The sequence below is a fragment of the Salmo salar genome, chromosome 04 (genome assembly GCF_965601325.2).
Source record: "Salmo salar chromosome 04, fSalSal1, whole genome shotgun sequence".
In the NCBI taxonomy this organism is placed as follows: domain Eukaryota; kingdom Metazoa; phylum Chordata; class Actinopteri; order Salmoniformes; family Salmonidae; genus Salmo; species Salmo salar.
Window position 1 is genome coordinate 56,046,645 of NC_138294.1, and position 21,164 is coordinate 56,067,808.

At 43.3% G+C, this 21,164-nt stretch overlaps 1 protein-coding gene across 6 annotated transcripts; it reads left to right on the top strand.

Moving 5' to 3' along the window:
- The first annotated feature begins 10 nt into the window (after nucleotides 1-10).
- Nucleotides 11-21,164, top strand: LOC106603351 (ras-related protein Rab-6A). Of its 6 annotated transcripts, none has more exons than XR_006769632.2 (9): nucleotides 11-519; nucleotides 12,788-12,846; nucleotides 13,155-13,208; nucleotides 14,038-14,143; nucleotides 16,158-16,269; nucleotides 17,563-17,656; nucleotides 18,123-18,216; nucleotides 19,107-19,173; nucleotides 19,386-21,164. XR_006769632.2 is itself a non-coding variant. In XM_014196918.3 (8 exons), the coding sequence occupies exons 1-8, from the start codon at nucleotides 450-452 to the stop codon at nucleotides 19,448-19,450; spliced, it is 627 nt and encodes a 208-aa protein (XP_014052393.1). In that variant the 5' UTR covers nucleotides 24-449; the 3' UTR covers nucleotides 19,451-21,164. The 6 variants fall into 6 exon arrangements, 4 of the variants coding, with proteins under 4 accessions (XP_014052393.1, XP_014052392.1, XP_014052391.1 ...); XR_001328399.3 differs by lacking the exon at nucleotides 14,038-14,143 and adding an exon at nucleotides 14,310-14,415 and having other exon boundaries at nucleotides 44-519; XM_014196918.3 differs by lacking the exon at nucleotides 17,563-17,656 and having other exon boundaries at nucleotides 24-519.

A 21,164-nucleotide genomic window follows, 5' to 3' on the forward strand; every position in this document is an offset into this window, starting at 1 on the left:
TGCGAGAGTGAATTTGCGAACACACCCGTAATTTACGCCACTGCATCGGAATGCCACAATCGCTTTGGATTGGTTGAGCCTTGTGCCAGTCGTCGAACATATTAGGTCGTGACAAACATCCTCTGAAACAACTAGCTAGCAGCGATGGAGTGGGAGTGCTGAGGTAGTTAGTCAGCTGAGTGTTCAAGAAGCCAGTATCTACTACCTAGTTATTTAGCTACTAAACTCACCGACTGCCAGTCAAGCCAAGAAATTGCAGTTTAGAAGCATTGCTGCTAATGTTAGCTAGTTAGTTCTTACGGCACAACCCCCCTCAACTTGTCAACTGGGCTGGCTAGCTAGTAGGGATTTAGCTAGCTCACTAAAGTAAGGGGTAGTGTGTTTCCCCCCCCCCACACTGTGGGCCACAGTCTACAACTTGCATTTGCCTGCCTAACAATATTGCAGTCATGTCCGCGGCAGGAGACTTCGGAAACCCTCTAAGGAAATTTAAATTGGTCTTTCTTGGCGAACAAAGCGGTAAGTGAACGCTGAACTGTGTGGGGGTAACGACTAACGCGTGTTATGTGGTCATCAGCTTGCTAATTTAGCGATTAACTTGTTAGTTAGCTAATGCCATCATTCATCATGGGCGAGTCCCTTAATTTAATCGATATCCACCGACTGCCACAATATTGAGACCATGGCGATTTAAATTATCTAAAGCTACTTTGTTGCTAGCTGACGTTAGCTGGCAAACGTTAGTTAATGGTTAGCAGCTTTACCTGGCTAACTATCTTTTACATTTTTTTATTTTTTTAAAGACCTATAAACTTACTAGACGAGCTAGTTAGTTAACTAAGCTAGCAAGCTGTTGGGAGACGCGTTGTTTTTAGTTCACCCAATCAGTCAGGTCAGTAGTCGGGTTGTAACGACGTTAACTAAAATCATTAACGTTAACTAGTTAGCCAGCTGCTACATACTACTGTATATATTTTTTTATTTCACCATTATTTAACCAGGTAACGTTAGGCTAGTTGAGAACAAGTTCTCATTTACAACTGCGACCTGACCAAGATAAAGCAAAGCAGTTCCACACATACAACAACACAGAGTTACACATGTAATAAACAAACATAGGCAATAGTACTGTAGAAGAAGTCTATATACAGTGTGTGCAAATTAGGTAAGTTAAGGCAATAAATAGGCCATGGAGGCGAAGTAATTACAATATACCAATTAAACACTGGAGTGATAGATGTGCAGAAGATTAATGTGCAAGTAGAGACACTGGGGTGCAAATGAGCAAGATAAATAAATACAGTATGGGGATGAGGTAGTTGGATAGGCTGTTTAGAGATGGGCTATGTGCAGTGATCTGTGAGCTGCTCTGACAACTGGTGCTTAAAGCTAGTGAGGGAGATATGAGTCTCCAGCTTCAGAGATTTTTGCAGTTCGTTCCAGTCATTGGCAGCAGAGAACTGGAAGGAAAGGCGGCCAAAGGAAGAATTGGCTTTGAGGGTGACCAGTGAGCTATACCTGCTGGAGCGCGTGCTACGGGTGGGTGCTGCTATGGTGACCAGTGAGCTGAGAGATAAGGCGGGGCTTTACCTAGCAGAGACTTGTAGATAACCTGGAGCCAGTGGGTTTGGCGCCGAATATGAAGCGAGGGCCAGCCAACGAGTGCGTACAGGTCGCAGTGGTGGGTAGTATATGGGGTTTGGTGACAAAACAGATGGCACTGTGATAGACTGCATCCAATTTGTTGAGTAGAGTGTTGGAGGCTATTTTGTAGATAACAACGCCGAAGTCGAGGATTGGTCGGATGGTCAGTTTTACGAGGGTGTATTTGGCAGCATGAGTGAAATAGGAAGCCGATTCTAGATTTAATTTTGGATTGGAGATGCTTAATGTGAGTCTGGAAGGTGAGTTTACAGTCTAGCCAGACACCTAGGTATTTGTAGTTGTCCACATATTCTAAGTCAGAACCGCCCAGAGTAGGCTGGACGGGCGGGCAGATGCGGCCAGCGATCGGTTGAAAAGCATGCATTTAGTTTTACTTGCATTTAAGAGCAGTTGGAGTCCACGGAAGGTGAGTTGTATGGCATTGAAGCTCATCTGGAGGTTAGTTAACAGTGTCCAAAGAAGAGCCAGAAGTATACAGAATGGTGTCGTCTGCTTAGAGGTGGGTCAGAGAATCACCAGCAGCAAAAGCAACATAATTGATTTATGCAGAAGAGTCGGCACCCCCCTGTGGCACCCCCAGAGACTGCCAGAGGTCCGGACAACAGGCCCTCCGATCTGACACACACTGAACTCTATCAGAGAAGTAGTTGGTGAACCAGGCGAGGCAGTCATTTGAGAAACCAAGGCTGTTGAGTCTGCCGATAAGAATTTGGTGATTGACAGAGTCGAAAGCCTTGGCCAGGTCGACGAATACGGCTGCACAGTAATGTCTCTTATTGATGGCAGTTATGATATCGTTTAGGACCTTGAGTGTGGCTGAGGTGCACCCATGACCAGCTCTGAAACCAGATTACATAGCGGAGAAAATACGGTGGGATTTGAAATAGTCGGTAATCTGTTTAACTTGGCTTTTGAAGACCTTAGAAAGGCAGGGTAGAATAGATATAGGTCTGTAGCAGTTTTGTTCTAGAGTGTCTCCCCCTTTGAAGAGGGGGATGATCGCGGCAGCTTTCCGATCTTTGTGAATCTCAGACGATATGAAAGAGTGGTTGAACAGGCTAGTAATAGGGGTTGCAACAATTTCGGGAGTTAATTTTAGAAAGAGAGGGTCCAGATTGTCTAGCTCGGCTGATTTGTAGGGGTTCAGATTTTGCAGCGCTTTCAGAACATCAGCTATCTGGATTTGGGTGAAGGAGAAATGGGGGAGGCTTGGGTGAGTTGCTGTGGGGGGTGCAGGGCAGTTGACCAGGGTAGGGGTAGCCAGCTGGAAAGCATGGCCAGCCGTAGAGAAATGCTTATTGAAATTCTCAATTATAGTGGATTTATCGGTGGTGACAGTGTTTCGTAGCCTCAGTGCAGTGGGCAGCTGGGAGGAAGTGCTCTTATTCTCCATGGACTTTAGTGTCCCAGAACTTTTTGCAGTTTGTGCTACAGGATGCAAATTTCTGTTTGAAAAGCTAGCCTTAGCTTTCCTAACTGCCTGTGTATGTTGGTTCTTAACTTCCCTGAAAGTTGCATATCACGGGGGCTATTCGATGTTAATGCAGTACGCCACAGGATGTTTGTGTTGGTCAAGGGCAGTCAGGTCAGGAGTGAACCAAGGGCTATATCTGTTCCTGGTTCTACATTTCTTGAATGGGGCATGCTTATTTAAGATGGCGAGGAAAGAACTTTTTAAAGAATAGCCAGGCATCCTCTACTGATGGGATGAGGTCAATATCCTTCCAGGATACCCGGGCCAGGTCGACTAGAAAGGCCTGCTCGCTGAAGTGTTTTTGGGAGCGTTTGACAGTGATGAGGGGTGTTCGTTTGACCGCAGATCCATTAAGGATGCAGGTAATGAGGCAGTGATCGCTGAGATCTTGCTTGAAAACAGCAGAGGTGTATTTAGAGGGCAAGTTGGTTAGGATGATATCTATGAGGGTGCCCGTGTTTATGGATTTGTGGTTGTACCTGGTAGGTTCATTGATAATTTGTGTGAGATTGAGGGCATCAAGCTTAGATTGCTGGGGTGTTAAGCATGTCCCAGTTCAGGTCACCTAGCAGCACGAGCTCTGAAGATAGATGGGGGGCGATCAATTCACATATGGCTATCTTGGCACAGCTGGGGGTAGAGTGTTGGCTATAGCTATCTGAAATGGTGAGAGGCTTGTTTCTGGAAAGGTGCATTTTTAAAAGTGGAAGCTCAAATTGTTTGGGTACAGACCTGGATAGTAAGACAGAACTCTGCAGGCTATCTCTGCAGTAGATTGCAACTCTGCCCCCTTGGGCGGTTCTTTCTTGTCAGAAAATGTTATAGTTAGGGATGTAAATGTCAAGGTTTTTGGTGGTCTTCCTAAGCCAGGATTCAGCCACGGCTAGGACATCCGGGTTGGCAGAGTGTGCTAAAGCAGTGAATAAAATAAACTTAGGGAGGAGGCTTTTAATGTTAACATGCATGAAACCAAGGCTTTTACGGTTATAGAAGTCAACAAATGAGAGCATCTGGGGAGTAGGAGTGGAGCTAGGCACTGCAGGGCCTGGATTAACTTCTACATCACCAGAGGAACAGAGGAGGGGTAGGATAAGGGTACAGCTAAAGGCTATAAGAACTGGTCGTCTAGTACATTCGGAACAGAGAGTAAAAGGAGCAGGTTTCTGGCCGCGATAGAATAGATTCAAGGCATAATGTACAGACAAAGGTATGGTAGGATGTGAATACATTGGAGGTAAACCTAGGCAGTGAGTGATGATGAGAGAGATATTGTCTCTAGAAACATTTAAACCAGCTGATGTCACCGCATGGGTGGCAGGTGGAACTAAAGGGTTGGTAAGGCATATTGAGCAGGGCTAGAGGCTCTACAGTGAAATAAGACAGTAATCACTAACCAGAACCGCAATGGACAAGGCATATTGACATTAGGGAGAGGCATGCGTAGCCGAGTGATCATAGGGGTCCAGTGAGTAGTTAGGCTGGCTGGAGACACGGCGATGCAGGCCGGGGCTAGCAAGCTAGCAGAAGGGCCTTAAGAGGGACGTCGCAACGGAGGAAGTCTGTTATAGCCTCCTCGTGCGGTTACGTCGATAGACCAGTCGTGATGGATTAGTAGGGTTCCGTGTATCAAAGGGGTCCAGTCCAATTGGCAAAATGGGTATAGTGGCCCAAGAAATTGGCCGATGGATCTCTTCAGCTAACAGTCCAATAGCCTGCTAGCTCTAGACAGCTAGCAGGCTAGCAGATGGGTATTCAGGGGATGTCGCGATGTAGGAGCCAGTTGAATAACCCCCTCGGGCAGATTACGTCGGTAGTCCAGTCGTGATGGAGCTCCGTACCGGCAGTAAAAGGGGTCCGGGCCAATTGGCAAAATAGGTATTGTAGCCCTGGAGTGGCTAATGGACCTCTTCAGCTAGTTGGGAGATGGGCCTAGCTTGGGCTAGCTCCAGGCTAACTGGTGCTTGCTTCGGGACAGAGAAGTTAGCCAGGAGTAGCCACTTGGACTGCAGCTAGCTTGCTGCGATGATCCAGGTGAAAAGGTTCAGAGCTTGCAATAGGAATCCGAGGATATGGAGAGAGAATAGGTCCGGTATGCTCTGGTTTGAATCGCGTTGTGCAAACTGGCTAGTTTTCCGTGCTATAGGTTAGCTGATGACCGCTAGCAGTGGTTAGCTGACTACTAGCTAGTTAGCTTCTGTTGGGGGATTCCGGTTCAGAAGTAAAGAAAAATACTTTAGAAAAAAAGCAGATCCACACCACATTGGGTGAGGCGGGTTGCAGGAGAGTATTTTGAAGTTAAGGTTTATAAAAAAGATGTATGTATGTATATACTGGGAATATAACCCGTTATGGTAGGTTGGTATAGCTATGGCATACTATGGTTTGATGTATCTGATTCACAATCAACTAGGGTCGGTGTTGATTGAACAATCAGAGATTTCAGATTTGTCTTTGGTGTAGTTCAGAGCAGTTGTCAAGTTTTCAGTGCTAATGTTAGCCATCTGTCTTTACTCTGGCCAAAGACAGCCTCTGTGTCGAGAAATATGTCGCATTGTACGTCAAACCATAGCGTCAGTATCAGTGCGTGGAAGCTTTGCCAATGTTTATTAATGTCTTTTTGCTAACGTTATAAACTCATGCGTGCCAGCCAGCACTGTCTTCTCTCGTGGGGAGTGGGGACTTCATATTGTACATTTCAACAGATTTATGTTCATGCAATTCTGTTTCTCTTTTTTAAAAACAACAATTCTTATAAAACCATCTGTCTCTCTGATTCTGACAACCAGTTGAGCTATTGTGCTGGATGGATCAACGATACCTGTAACCCAACTTTCCTACAACGTAGATTGTAGACAGAACCACCCTGATTTGAGGCCTGTGGTTTTTCTTTCTCTGTCCAACTTTAGTTGATTTCTCTGACCTCTAGTTATTGGATGGGATCCCTGTTTCAATCACAGTTCTTTGTTGAGACACAAAGAGAAAGATCCAATTGAACTGGAAAGAGTGGGGTTTAGGATGCAAATACAGTGGTATGATGGATATGTCATATAACATTACTGCATTGAGAAACAGCCAAGGACTGGAATGATGCCTAGCTGACCGGCCTGATCTTAGCACTGCTGAGGGGGTGGGATGGTATGGGGGTGGGCTGGAAGTCAATCAGTTCCTTTCATTGTAGTCAAGGCTATAAAATAGTATATCCTATATACCACTGTCAGCAACAAACATCCCCCTCTAACCAGAACCCATGCTACATTTCAATGAGGTTTGTGTTTGTTTGTGCTGCTGACAAACGTGTGTGTGATGTGTTTCTGTTGAGACTGGGGGAAGGGAGGAGTAATGTGGATAATATACTGCTGTGATTTGTTTTGCGTTCTGCCCCAGAGGAATGAAGCCTGACCTCTGACCCCTCGCAGCTATTTATGTAAGCAGGGATTTCTGCACTGGTGTGAGAGGTGAACACTGGATCAGAGTGTGCACACATTAGGTCTAGTCAGTATAAGTCCCTCACTGCTGGGAAACACAAACGACAGAGTTCACACATGTTTTTGACTGACATGTACTACTCTGTCCACAGACTCGTATGAAAATGGGTCTAGATTTAAGTGACTACTTCTCAGGTGTTTTCGTCATTTAGATCTTTATCAGTGTAATTACTTCTTGCATGTTTGAAAAGATGGCCTGTTCCTAAACCCAGACCCTCCCAAGTTAGGCCTAACCTTCCCTATAATTATGAGATTATTGACTGGTTCCCAATTTCCAACCTGGCCATCGTATTACCCTGGCTATCTAATCATCCCCAGCATCCAATTGGCTTGTTGAACTACTCATCTCCCCGGAAACTCTTTCCTAGGTTGTTGATAGTGTTCTCACCTCTTAGACAACTTACCTGTTAAGTAAAAGGAATGCTAAAAACAAACAGCTCTCTTGCTAGCAGACATGTAAGCATGTTTCTATTTATTAAAGGAAACACCAAATACAATTATTTAATTTTTTAGGAAGTGGTGGGTCTCTAAATGAAACATTCTTTTTAACTTTCCCAACTGCAGACCGCCTTAGCCTATTCTCATTGAAGAGACCTGAAGTGGAGATATCAGGGCAAAATTTCAATTGACATAAATATGTACATTACTGACTCGCATGGCTACAATACACATTGGCCAAAGCACCCTTTGTCTGACCACACTTTGAGCTTGAGTAGAACAAGTCCCCAGGGCAGTCAGGGCATACACATGCGTACAGTGGATGTCCTCACTGTGTCATTGTCTGCAGAAGTATCTTCTAACATGTGGGTCGTCTTCATATTGACTCCTAAAGTAGACATGTGTTCCTGCTTCTGTCAGCTGTCTAGTCCCCTCAGTCTTTGGGTGGGGTCTCTCTCAATACCAGCTGGTGTGCCCTGCGTAGTGCATACCCTCCTCCCAAGCAGCACTGACCCCTCCGCCCAGAAAAATGGGGAAGGAGGCAGTCCTGAACTCAAACTAGGTTATGGTTTTCCTCTCAGGAATGGTAGAGATGGGGCATGGAATGGGTCAAGTCCTACCTTCTAATTTTAGGGAGTACCACAGATGGTGTGGTGAGGAAGGCACAAGGAGGCTGAAGAAATTCGGCTTGGTCCCTAAGACCCTCATGGACTTCTAAAAATGCACCATTGAGAGCATCCCGTTGCGCTGTATCATCGCCTGGTACAGCAACTCCAGGCCATCAGACTGTTAGTCACTGCTAGCCGGCCTCTGGCCAGTTCCCTACCCTGAACTTTAGTCAACCGCCTTGGCCCGAATGCCCATACGTGCGTCGTACACTATGTACCAAACATTAAGAACACCTTCCCAATATTGAGTTGCTTTTGCCCTCAGAACAGCCTCAATTCATCAGGACATGGACTCTACAAGGTGTCAATAGCGTTCCACAGGGATGCTGGCCAACGTGGACTCTAATGCTTCCCGCAGTTGTCAAGTTGGCTGGATGTCCTTTGGGTGGTGGACCATTCTTGATACAAAAAGGAAACTGTTGAGTGTGAAACTCAGCAGTGTTGCAGTTCTTGACAGAAACTGGTGCGCCTGGCACATACCACCATACCCCGATCAAAGGCACTTAAATATTTTGTCTTGCCCATTCACCCTCTGAATGGCACACACACAATCTATGTCTCAAGGCTTAAAAATCCTTCTACCCTGATTTTGAAGTGAATTTAACAAATGACACCAATAAGGGATCATAGCTTTCACCTCAGTCGGTCATGGAAAGAGCAGGTGTTCTTAATGTTTTGTACTCAGTGTATCTACTGTATTCTAGTCAAGGCCTATTCTATAGAACTACTGCTGTACACACCTTTACTATTCATATACTGCCCATAATGTTTATACACACCATCATATACATATATATTTATATCCTGGACTCTGACATTGTTCGTTCTAATATTTATTAATTCCTTCCTTGAGGGGGGGATTTGCATGTTTTTATTGACATGTATTACTGCACTGTTAGTGCAGCTAGGAACAAACATTTCGCTACACCTGTGAAAACATCTAAATATGTGTATGCGATCAATTTGATTTGTTTTAGTATGGGCTATGGGGAAAGCTGTACCGCTTGATTGGGAATCCATCCATTTTGTTTTCTCTGCCTCTCTCCCTCCATTTCTCCCTTTGGCAGCTACAAGGTATTCTGTCAAATCATGGCATTTTCATGCACTGGTCAGCATTACAGTGGCTCCACAGAATGATTTAACTGTAATTGGGAACCTTTGCCATCTGGCATTCCTGTCACAAGAATGTCACTCTTATCTTCCCTTCCATACTTAGCCCATGCTGGGGATTGGTCACATGTCCTGCTTTTCATCTATGTACACTCAATGGCGTGAGAGCCGCTCCATTCTCTTGCATTCAAGGAGAAGTTTTCAGTTTCATTGCTCTGCCCACAGAAAAAAGCAGCCATGGGACCACTCATTGTCATATTTTAAAGGTCACCTCTTCAACTCTCTGTATTTAACTTCCATTGATGCCCATTTTGATTGGCTGTTTGCTATCAGGAAGAGAATCAGGCAGAACGAGATTAGGCATATTGACTGAGGAATCGATTTATTGAAAAGAGTTTGGTATTTGGCTCGTCACAAAGAGAAGTAATGTAAGACAATGTCATGCCAATTACATTGAGATGAATGGAGTGAGAGAAGATGGCATAAGGCCTCTAGATCGCTCCCTCTGACCCCAAATCTGGCACACATTCGTGTGTGTGTGTAGCTATCTCTCGATCGATGGTACAGATTGCTTAGAGACCTGTGTGCACTGTGATTCTGAACACTGAGTTGAGGCCTGACCAGCAACAGTGGTAGTATGATAGAGGGGTTGGGTGAGACAACCTCCCCCTCCCTGTACGTATTGGAAATTAATACTTGTGCATTCCACGATGTGGTAGACTGGAGCAATGAAACAAAATTACTATTTATTTTGGGATTTTTTTTCTCCCTGTTTTAATCCTGCCCTAATTTCCCTTGGGGTGTTGTCACATGCCAGTGCAGGGCGAGGGAGAATCAGAGAGAGGGAGTGTTGGTGGCAGAGATCCAGGTTTATTGACATCAATAGACTGACCAGGTGAAAACTGTCATGGAAAGAGCAGGTGTTCATCCTTTTTTTTTGTACACTTACTGTGGTTGGCCGTTTTTGAGTATGCAAAAATATTCTTTATACTTTGAAATGCCCGGATGTCATACTCATTTCGGCTTTGACAACAGCTGATCAGTTAGATATGGGGATGCGCTACCAAAATAATGAATGGCGGGAAACAATGCGTTCACACAATACATTCTCAGTGTGCAAAAATAGAATGTTTAATAGTATGCAACATTTTGAAAATCAAATATGGTTTAAATGCTAGGATGTTATGTCTGGGTCGGCACTGAGATTCTCCCAGCATTCCCCAAGTCAATTCAAAAACCCTTCTGGATTTTGTATGGCATTTTCTTTACTGATCTCTCCCTTAAAGTGCAGACTCGGCAGACGGCTCCTCATGGACTCTTACTCCAGGCCTCTTGGTTGGTGGAGTCAAGTCATAAGGTAGTGGTGAGCTGTGGGCTTTGGCCAGAAAACAGATGGTGCACCTCAGCAAATTGTCTGAGGAGTTGCTGAGTTTGGAGAATTGCAGGACCAAATCAGGCTAGAACATGTCTTATGTTAGCTATGTGAAATGAGTCACTCCACGCTGGTCTGGTGAGGTCTAGTACTGTGTGTCTGTTCTGCCAGCACTACTGGTGAGGTCTGTAGTACTGTGTGTCTGTTCTGCCAGCACTACTGGTGAGGTCTGTAGTACTGTGTGTCTGTTCTGCCAGCACTACTGGTGAGGTCTGTAGTACTGTGTGTCTGTTCTGCCAGCACTACTGGTGAGGTCTGTAGTACTGTGTGTCTGTTCTGCCAGCACTACTGGTGAGGTCTGTAGTACTGTGTGTCTGTTCTGCCAGCACTACTGGTGAGGTCTGTAGTACTGTGTGTCTGTTCTGCCAGCACTACTGGTGAGGTCTGTAGTACTGTGTGTCTGTTCTGCCAGCACTACTGGTGAGGTCTGTAGTACTGTGTGTCTGTTCTGCCAGCACTACTGGTGTTACTTACTCTTCAAGACTAATCAGGGCCATAGCCAGGGACTGAGTTTTAGTTTTGTCCTGAGTGGGTCATTTACTGCGTTTCTATACAATTTTACAGCAGAAACAAGCAAAAATGGCCCCAGCCCTTATCTTGGCTTAATTCACCACAGTCTGTCTACAGACCCATAGCCTATTAGCGAAACAATTAGCTGCTACACGTTAACTCGCATTAACTCAGCACTATCATTTCATACTTACAGAGATCTGTTAGCAGAAAAAGTATTTTATAAACAAAAGGTAAACAAATAAGTTTGCTTTACAGAGCATTTTTTTTGGTGCAGTGGTACAGCTAATTTCCTGCAATTCTCCACATTTTGCCATTACATATGATATCTGAGAAAAGTGATTAACAAAATCATTGAGGCCCACTGGAGGTCAGGGCCCCTGTTCGAGTGCCTGGGTCGTTTATTCGGCCATGAATACTTAAAGTTACTATGGCTGGCTAGACTGATTGAGTGACTGTCAGTGACCACATTTACATGCACACCAATATCCTGTTATTATTTGGGATACTTAAGTACTCTGTTTTTGAGTTGATGCACATAAACATCATATCCCGTTTACAATAACCTGAAGAAGCTTGTATTCCGGTTATGAGAAACCTGGATAAGATGCCTGGGATAGGCTGATCTAAGACGGGATACTGTGGCATGTTAACATCTTATCCCCTTTACTGTTGCGGTCTGCGCAGGCTCAGTGAAGCATTTCATGGGTGTTGTGTTGTTTTCATCTGATTTGTCGAACAAGTCACTTCATAAAGGAGGCTACCTGCCCATTTCGCTCCACCATAATAATTCCTTAATTTAGACTACTGTAATTTACTACTGGCTACTTTCACCCCTAATTTACTCAAGTTTCTGCTTATAATTTCCAAGATTTGGTATGCCATATTATAATTTCTGACATTTGGTAGGCCATTTGTTTGTCAACTATAGTTTGATGCATGTAGTTTCTCTTCTGTCATAACTTGTTGCCCAGAAGACTAAATACAGTAGTGATCAGCAGAATGTTTTACATAAATAGAATGAATGCATTATTAATCTTGTTAACACCGGTAAAGTTGTCTGTTTCATTTAGGGACTGGGGAAAAAACGCAATAACTCTAAAACATTGGAAAGATTGGTCCTGTGCAAAATGTCCAAATGCCATCAGTTTCACCGGTTTTAAGGAAATGAAAAGCTGAGAAAATGACAACCTATTTCTGTTAAGACTTCACTTAGTCTTGGGTGCATATTTTGTGGTTAAAATACAGTCTGTGGCTCAGTTGGTCGAGCATGGTGTTTGCAATGCCAGCATGGTGTGCGCAACGCCAGGGTTGTGGGTTCGATTCCCACGGTGGGCCAGTACATTTCATACATTTTTTTTTATTTTTATAAATGCATGTATTCACTACTGTAAGTCGCTCTGGATAAGAGCGTCTGCTAAATGACTAAAATGTAAATAAGTGTCACAGATAACACATTACACACGCATTCGTGTTTTCTCGAGATGCTGAAAGAAAGAAATTATATTTCTCCTGTTTGTTCTCCGCAAACATTTGTTGTATAATTTCACTGCAAGAAATGCATAATTCTGAGTTCATATTGTATTACTCTACATGTGAGTGGTTATAGGCCTACCATCAGTGTTTGTTTCAGTTACTATTCCTTTAACCAATATACTTAAAGGAGGAATATTCTGTTAATTCATGGTCAGGGATATTCATGAGGCGGGATATCAAAGGTGCATGTAAACGGCTTATCCCAAATAAGACATGAAGTGGGAGATCAGCTACTATCCCAAATACCGTGCACATGTTATTTTAGTCATTAAGTGACTTATATCAAGAGGAAAACTGCAGATGTACAATTTTGAAAATTGGTTGTGCCTTGTGTATTCTAACTCAACAGTAAGTTGAGACCCCGACTGAGTTCCTAAAAATACATCAAATTGGGGAAAATGACAGCGATCCGGACTTCTGTGTCCTTATGTAGCCATGTTGGTCCTAACACGTGTCTTGTGTTTTTCAGTGGGGAAGACTTCATTGATTACCAGGTTCATGTACGACAGCTTCGACAACACCTACCAGGTGAGGCTAGACCACACAGACACCATTGAGTCTGGATATGGTAGTCAGGGTTTACTACACCGTTGATCTCGATGCCTAACCCTCGTCCTGGTCCTACAATAGGGTGGGCAGACTTTTGCTCCAGACCAACACTTGATTCAGCTAGTCTGTCTTTATGATTAGCCAATTGAATTAGATCTGTTAGTGCTGGGCTCGACTAGGCAATCTGTTTGTTCCTTCAGTTTAGTCTAACTACAGTACTGAAGCCTTATCAATCTACCATCATTGTCAGAAACGTTCTCATTCTTTTTATTCTTTCTCGTTTCCAGGCCACAATAGGGATAGATTTCCTGTCAAAAACCATGTACCTCGAAGACCGAACAGTAAGTTTTACTTTCTCCTTTTTAAATCAATCTCTCTTGAAATTGTCATAGTCCATAAAGTGGTAATGTGCTGATTGGGATGTTATGCTGATTATGAGAGAATATTTAAGTGAGTGTGTTATGACTGTGGTGTTACTTTTACTGAGTAATGTAAATTTGCATTAAAGTGACTTAGAAAATGTCTCTCTTTGAAATGTAAAGATTTACCCATTCACTGGTACATACGCACCCCCACTCAATCACACAGGTCTGAGTCTTTACTGCATTTTTGCCAATAGTGGTTTCTGGGACTTTGGGGATGCTGGGTATCCTGTGACCTGACTGTCTGCTCTAACTGTGTTTTGTCCTGGCCCAGGTTCTCACACACACACACACACACACACACACACACACACTAGCTCCTTAAAGAAGCCGGAGAGCCGCCCTGTCCTGGGCTGGGATTGGATCCTGTCTCTTCCTTCCTGCTAGCTTTCTCTCCTCCAGACAAACTCGGTCATTCTTTTCTTCCCTTTTAACCATCTGCTCATATTCGGTTAATTCTCGTGCTGAAATTCAATATCTAGCGTGAACGAGAGAACAACCTTTCAGAAATGAGGCCTAGTATCCATGATTCCCCTGGCCCTCACCACTCCTCCTATGGTCACATACTCCATGCATGCAGCCCTCTTTCTCTCTCTCGCTCTCTTTTTCTCTCCTTTTCTCTCCTTCAGAAGTTGATTTGTTTTATTTCTTTATTTTTGGTTTCTTACCTCATGTTTTCCTTTTCTCTCATCTACTTTTCATCCTTTCCTTTTCCATTTTATTTTATTTCTCCTCCCATCCGCCACAGATCAGGTTGCAGCTGTGGGATACGGCTGGGCAGGAGCGTTTCCGTAGCCTCATCCCCAGTTATATCCGAGACTCCGCCGCTGCTGTCGTAGTATACGACATCACAAGTAGGTACTCCCCTCTGCGCCCCGCCCACTCGACGTGCGTGCGTGCCCCTCCCTGCCCCCCCCTCAACCCTCATCCAGTTCTCCCCTCTCTTACCACCACCTCTTCCTCTTGCCCCCCTCTCCTTCTCCTTCTCTCCCTGTGTGCTGGTGCTAACGTGCTGCTCAGGTGAGGCTGCAGCTTTGGGACACAGCCGGCCAGGAGCGCTTCCGGAGTCTGATCCCTAGCTACATACGAGACTCCACCGTGGCCGTGGTAGTCTATGACATCACAAGTGAGTGCGGTCCCTACTGATGGAAAAGTGATGGAAGGATACCAATCAAAACAAAAAAAGATGACCTCATTTTTTGCCACTGGCTCAAGTCCCTTTTCTGTTTTTCCATTCTCCTTTTTTCCCTGTACCTGATGCCCTTTGTCCCCTTCATGTTTGATGTTTTCCTCCCTCTTTTTTTGTATGTGTCCACTTCTTCTTTATTTGTCTGCTTTTAGCGTGATTGTAGTCTGTGAATGTTTCAGTATTAAATAGACAAGTATTAGTTTGTTCATTGATACCAGAATTGACAAAGCATTCGGTAGCATACATACAACCCATTTACAATATTAGGCTACAGACAAAATAGCTTTCAATAGTAAAAATCAGTTGGTGAAATTGGTTTATAGTAAAAAGCAGTGAAATTTGTCAATAGTTTAGTAGTTTCCTTGATGATTTATCTTGTTTTTTTTCCAACAGAGAAATCCCATTTCTTCTTCTTTTCAATCCTTCCCTATCTTTATTTTTCTGGACTGTTCTTTTTTGGCCATGGCAACCATGACTTAGGTTTGTCACCCATATACAAAACAATGAAGTGTCTTATTCGTTTCGTTACAAATAATTGGTATCGGCAGCTTTGATGTTGCTTCAGGGGCCTATTTTGCCCGACATGAAATAACAATGTTCAGTTTTCACTCAATTTTAACGTCTCCTACAATGTGTGTCTGTTAGATGATTGGCCATTAGGGGGAGATAAAAGCAGACATGGAGCTGCAGCAGGGCTAGAGGAAAATCAATAGACATCTATTTAACTGGCTCTCCGGGGAGGAAGTCTGACTGTCACTACAGAAAAACAGACACCACTTCCAGCTGGATAGAGGATAGACTGTTAAATACATATATACAGTCTATGGCCTTCAAACTCAACTCTGGACCTTGAAGCCAGTTCCACTGTTTGTTGTAATTGTTCCCCTCTAATCAGGGACTGCTTTATCCCTGGGACACCAGGTGGGTGCAGTTAATGATCAGGTAGAACAGAAAAACAGCAGCATCCGGACCTCCGTAGGGAATGAGTTGAGTACCCCTGGTCTACGGGATAAAAACACAGGCAGAATACAAGGATATGGATAGATAACATAGTAGCCTAGATGGATGGTGGGTGTAGTGGCTAAATTATCCAATTTAATTGTCCCAAAACAATTATCATCCTAACCCTTTCGCCACAATTGAGTGGTGAAATGTTAGTCTTGACTCATGCAAATCCAATGTCCAGAGTTTGATTCAAGTTGAAAAGTAATCAATTTATTTGTCATTCTTCTGGTTACAAAATATAAAGAACTAACAAAACAAATTCTAATAATTCAAACAAACAAACAAAAAAACGGCACGGTAAGGATGGTCTGGTATTGTCAAAACACTGAGCTGCCATTCCAGTCTCTACCAGTAGGCCTTGGAGTCTAGCTTTTAACGGTATTCTCCATCAGCTTGTAGAGGGGGCTACACACACTTGACAGGGGATTAATAGCAAACACACAACAGATTCATTATGAATTTGAAACAAAGATGTACAATTTAACCTATTTGGCTCCTACATATGGATAGGAAATGGAAGCTGGATTTACTTCATTTAATGAGCTTACTTGTCACATTCTCTGTATATTTGTTACTGTCTCTGTCATTCTGCTCATCACCACAAGTCTGTACTTGTCACAACCTGAATGGAGATTAACATTTATTCTCTCCTCCCTCTCTCCCTCCTGTATCAGATGTCAACTCTTTCCAGCAAACCACAAAATGGATTGATGATGTCAGAACGGAGAGAGGAAGTGATGTCATCATCATGCTGGTGGGAAACAAGACGGACCTTGCAGACAAAAGGTGTGAGTTTCATAATAACTGAAGACTAAAGTCAGTGTCGTGTCAGTAAGCCTGTAGAGCTCTTCAGACCAGGGGCCTCATAACAGTTGAGTCAATTTTACACTAAATATCTTTGTGTGCCATTTCTGAGAAGACTGCGTGCGCACAAAAATATAGAGATTTCTAAACTAGACGTGTGCTGTACATGCATACACATGTTTCCCTTTAGAAATCAGACCTGTCGTAAAACGGCACGCCTGAAAAACGCCCTTCATTCACCTATGGTGACGATAACGCCCTTATTTGCTGTATACTGTGGAAGTGTTGGAATTAGGCCAAGATGGCCTCTAAAGCAAATAGCAATGGCAACTTGTTCAAGTGTTTTGGAGGTGTTGATGGAATGTTTTATTTTGTCGTGACATTTGCTATAGTCTGACCGTTTCTGAAAGACGAAAGCAATTGCAAGTTGTGGACCTGTAATTATTTTCGAATGCGAAGCTAAAATAAATGGATTTAGGGTCTTCTCACTAACTGATGATTGGCTCTCTTTATTACAGTATATTCAGCTACCTGTTTTGTTATTAATGTGTCATTATATATCATATATTCCTGCTCCTTGCAATGCATTATTTCAACCAGTAGAAACTGTACTCATGGTGTTAAGTTTGCAGTCGGATAAGCACATTCTCACTTTAAGTTTTTATAAATGCCATCTTTTGCGTGAGATCTGGTGCCTGTGTATTTTAGGGCATATTTTGTACATATGCAACATTTTCTAGACGAGGCCCCAGGTCCTGGAGGGCTCTCTACATTAGAGCATACTACTGAATCCACTGACTAACTGTAGAGCGTTTTTGTATTTTTAAGACAGACCTTTAGGCCCTGCTGTGTTGAGTGGGAAACACTGTCCTCTATGTACAGCTGACCAGGGACTTGTTGGCCACAAGAAGGGGTCAAAGCTCTTCCCTTGATACAGGCCGTCTAGAGACGGATCTGTCTGGAGTTGAATAGACCACACAGACTCTTTCCAGTTTAGCATGACCTAGATATATTAGAATTATTCAGATTCAACCGATCATAGCAAGTCTTATCTTATTCAAACAATTGTGATAGCCAAACCGCTCCTTTTTATTTTAACACATGGTTTGCCACTATAACCCCTAATGCTTTTCACCTTAAAACAACTGCTTTGAATTTTTATTCCCATGTTTACTGTATTGACTGCTGTCCTGCTGAGTTGTGTTATTGGTTTTAGATTCTATATGAGCTGACTGTATGCTGTTCATGTTTAACCCTCTTATCTACCTACCACAGGCAAGTTGCTATTGAAGAGGGGGAGAGGAAGGCCAAAGAACTAAATGTAATGTTTATTGAGACTAGTGCTAAAGCAGGTTACAACGTCAAGCAGGTGAGTTTGTGACTGAGTCGTGCTCTCCGTCCATGCTTCTGCTGCTGCTGCCTCGGCTCATCCTCGAAAGGTCACCCATGTTCAGGGGTTAAGGGTCAAATGCTACAGTAATGCTGCATGGGTAGTTTTAGTTTAGCCCAATCCTTATATGTAAGGTCATTTAGAATTTCTGACGTGACTTGCACAGGCACACCGTTCTATAATACCCTTGATTGACCATTTTAGATTGAAGTGCTTTTCATTTGAACATGGTGTATTGAACCAGGAGCTGAGGTGGTACTCTGAGGTGTTGAGATGATGTAGGAGCTGTGTGGGCACTCGACAGAGCAGAGGTTGCAGGAGGAGGAGCAGGAGGAGACACGGCATGTTCATCCTTCACTTCATGATGTTCATTCTCTTTTTCGTTTTCTCGTTCATGTGTTTGTGTACGTGTGGTGTGTTTGTCCGTTGTCGTGTGTCATCACAGACAGATAACCACAGAGGAAGGGGAACAGAGAGCCAAAGAGCTGAATGTTCTTTTTATTGAAACAAGTGCAAAGACAGGCTACAATGTCAAACAGGTAGAGCGCAGCGTGTGTGTGACGTGTGCAGTGCTCACGCTTTCTTCTGACAGCTTCTCTCACATGTGTGCGTGTGCATATCACTGTGTTGAACGCTGGCTTGTATTTACACTAAATGGGGTCCTTGGATTTGTCTCAGATCATTTGCCCACCAATCTCATGTCAGTCATAATAACCAAAGACCAGAGGATTCTTTGCACCCTGGGACAGACATCCACTGCCCTGTAGAGGTGTGGCCTCAGTTGGTCTGGTGGGTGGGACAGAGTTTAGACTTGTGATCCACACAAGGTTTTATTTGAGGTGATTTCTCTGACCACTATCAAATGATTCTATTTAATGCATTATCCCCATGATCTATCGAGCAGGTTAATTTATTGGATGGTATTTTACCTCCTTTTAGGAGGAACTGTATATGATTACCGCTGTCTACCTTAAATCAATGAATGAACAAAGCTTGAATCAGTCTGGATTGTATTGTGGGCTTTGTGAGCTCTACACTAGGTTTGTGTGGAAGGCACGCTGTACAGATAATTTATGAGAGGCCTTTATTCAAACCCTCAGGCAAGTAAACATGAATAAAGCAAGCAGTTTCCCCTGTTCAAACCAAGTGTAAGATAAAAGAATGAGCTCTGATTTGCTGATTAGAATCCTAGATTGACCTATCAAACGCACTCAAATTCAAGGCGCAAAGATTCTATGCTCTCATTTCTTATGGTGTCAGCCTCTGGACAGGTGAACCTTACAGTTTGCCTGTTTTAATGCTTCCAATGACGATGTTTTATGAAGACCGGAAGCCCAAAGAGCTGCCCTGGCGCCTCTGGATGTCAGGGCAGGATGGCTGGAGTGGTCTGACTCTGACAGATGAGGTCTGTTCTCTCTCTTTCCTGCAGCTGTTCCGTCGCGTGGCCGCTGCCCTCCCTGGCATGGAGAGTACACAGGACAAGAGCAGAGAAGACAGTATCCTTACTCTACACAGACCCATTTGTGTGTATGACTACACATGTTTTTCAGTGGCAATAGTAGATATAAATGCTTACAGATTGTACTCAAACATTTAGACACCTATTGGCTAGCTTGTTAACCTATTGAGAAGATGGGAAGTGCTTGAAAGGACTTCATGTTTTCCTGTCTGACCTCTCCAAGTTGGTCCTTAACCCCTCTTTCCCCAGTGATTGACATAAAGCTGGAGAAGACCCCAGAACAGCCCGTCAGCGAAGGAGGCTGCTCCTGCTAACTCCAGCCTCCGTTTATCACTCTCTATCACGGTTTCTCTCTCCTACGCTTTGTTCTTGATCTTTCTCACCCTGGCTTATCGGCCTCTATACTGTACCTATCCTCTCTGCTTCACTGCTCCCTCTCTGAACCCCTTGATTCCTGACTCCTTCACCACAGCCTGAAAGAGAAGAACACTACCTGTCCGTCATCCTTGTCGTCGTGGAAACCCGCTCTCTCGCTGAGATTACCTTAAGCTTAACAAGCAAAATGTGGATGTGAATGCTATTTTATTTCAGTTGAACTTTTAACTCTACTTTGGCAATGAAAAAGGAAATGATTTATTGTTAAATTTTTCAAACACTGCATTCTGTTTTTCTGTAATACGCCATGCAAGTGACTCGTTCTTACGTCCTACTTCTGTGTTCATTTTACATGGGCTTACAGATATCATCAAATTAATTGAAACACAGTTATATATTACGCTTTGTGGATGGAACTACTTCTGCCAGATGCCTTGTATGACATTTTTGATGATTGAAGACTATTTAAAAAGCCTAGAAAAGTTCAAACGACAAGCCTACTTGCTGCGTCACTTGCATATACTCTGGAAATGGTTGGTTGCACAGTAGTCAAAAATGATTGCAGCATGTGAGAAATTGAGACTTCAGAGTAATGGATACCGAGTGGAATTTTTCTGCCATAAGTGGGCTTAGCAGCCCCCAAGAATATCACTCACTCGGTGAACGTTGAGCACACCAACCTTTTTACGCCGGTCCCCCCCACATAGCAGCTACACAGTGTCACTCCACAGAAGCATGGTATGACGACAACACAATGTAGGGAAACCACAAGAAGTCACACACAGCATGCTGACACAATCCCACCACAACGTGACGCAAAGTAACAACAAAACACAAGGGCAGTTTCACTACCACAACACGACCGTCCTTAATTTTTCACCTTGTGAAATGAATAAAAGGTATCTTCACCTTGGCTGCCATTTTCTATTATATCTCTTGGTTAGGTCTTCACTTTTTTTCTAAAAGTACAATTATCATAGATGAAACGATATTGCTTTGGAAAACGGTAGTTTTTGCGAAATGTTTTTTGTATATTGAGAAGTATATTCAACGCAAACCCAACTTCGTTAGATATGCAGACATGCCTTTTTAAGTGTTAATTGTAGAGGGCTTCCATGGTTTTGGGATTTCCTAGCTTTGTTTGGTTTAATGTTATATCGACACTAGTTTTTTTTAAATCTTTTGTTAATGAAAATTATCTTACATGTTCATTCAATCTACAATGACTTGTAATATTTATTTCTATTGGATCATGTTTATTACTGTTAATACTATCATTGTTGGAATAATCCCTAAATGACTAGAGTATTTTGTCAACCACCTGATTTTCAAACATGTCCTCCAGCTCTTCTGGTGATGATGTCACTACCCCTCTACTCCACCCCAAAATGCTGATTTGATCAAACTGAAGAAAAAAAAACAACCATTGCACTATTTCTGGAGGAAAGTCCAGTAGCGTCTTGGTCCGTAACCTTTTATCTTTAGAATGGTTTTAACTGGAGGTTGGAGGCTGTCTGTGCTGCCACAAGCTCATCATTTGCACTGCTAGAATTCATCAGTGTCTTATCGTCATCCCCAAGAAAGGTCTGCGTTTAGTAACTGAAATGTCCTTTTTTCATGGTTGAATAAATAGATAAATGCTAGACAAGGAAA

What these genes read in the sequence shown, in the direction of transcription:
- LOC106603351 (XM_014196918.3), top strand. Translation starts at nt 450, where the DNA reads ATGTCCGCGGCAGGAGACTTCGGAAACCCTCTAAGGAAATTTAAATTG. An exon ending in ACGGACCTTGCAGACAAAAG is followed by an intron (nt 16,270 to 18,122) that starts GTGTGAGTTTCA and finishes GTGTCATCACAG; the next exon opens with ACAGATAACCACAGAGGAAG. An exon ending in CAGGCTACAATGTCAAACAG is followed by an intron (nt 18,217 to 19,106) that starts GTAGAGCGCAGC and finishes TCTTTCCTGCAG; the next exon opens with CTGTTCCGTCGCGTGGCCGC.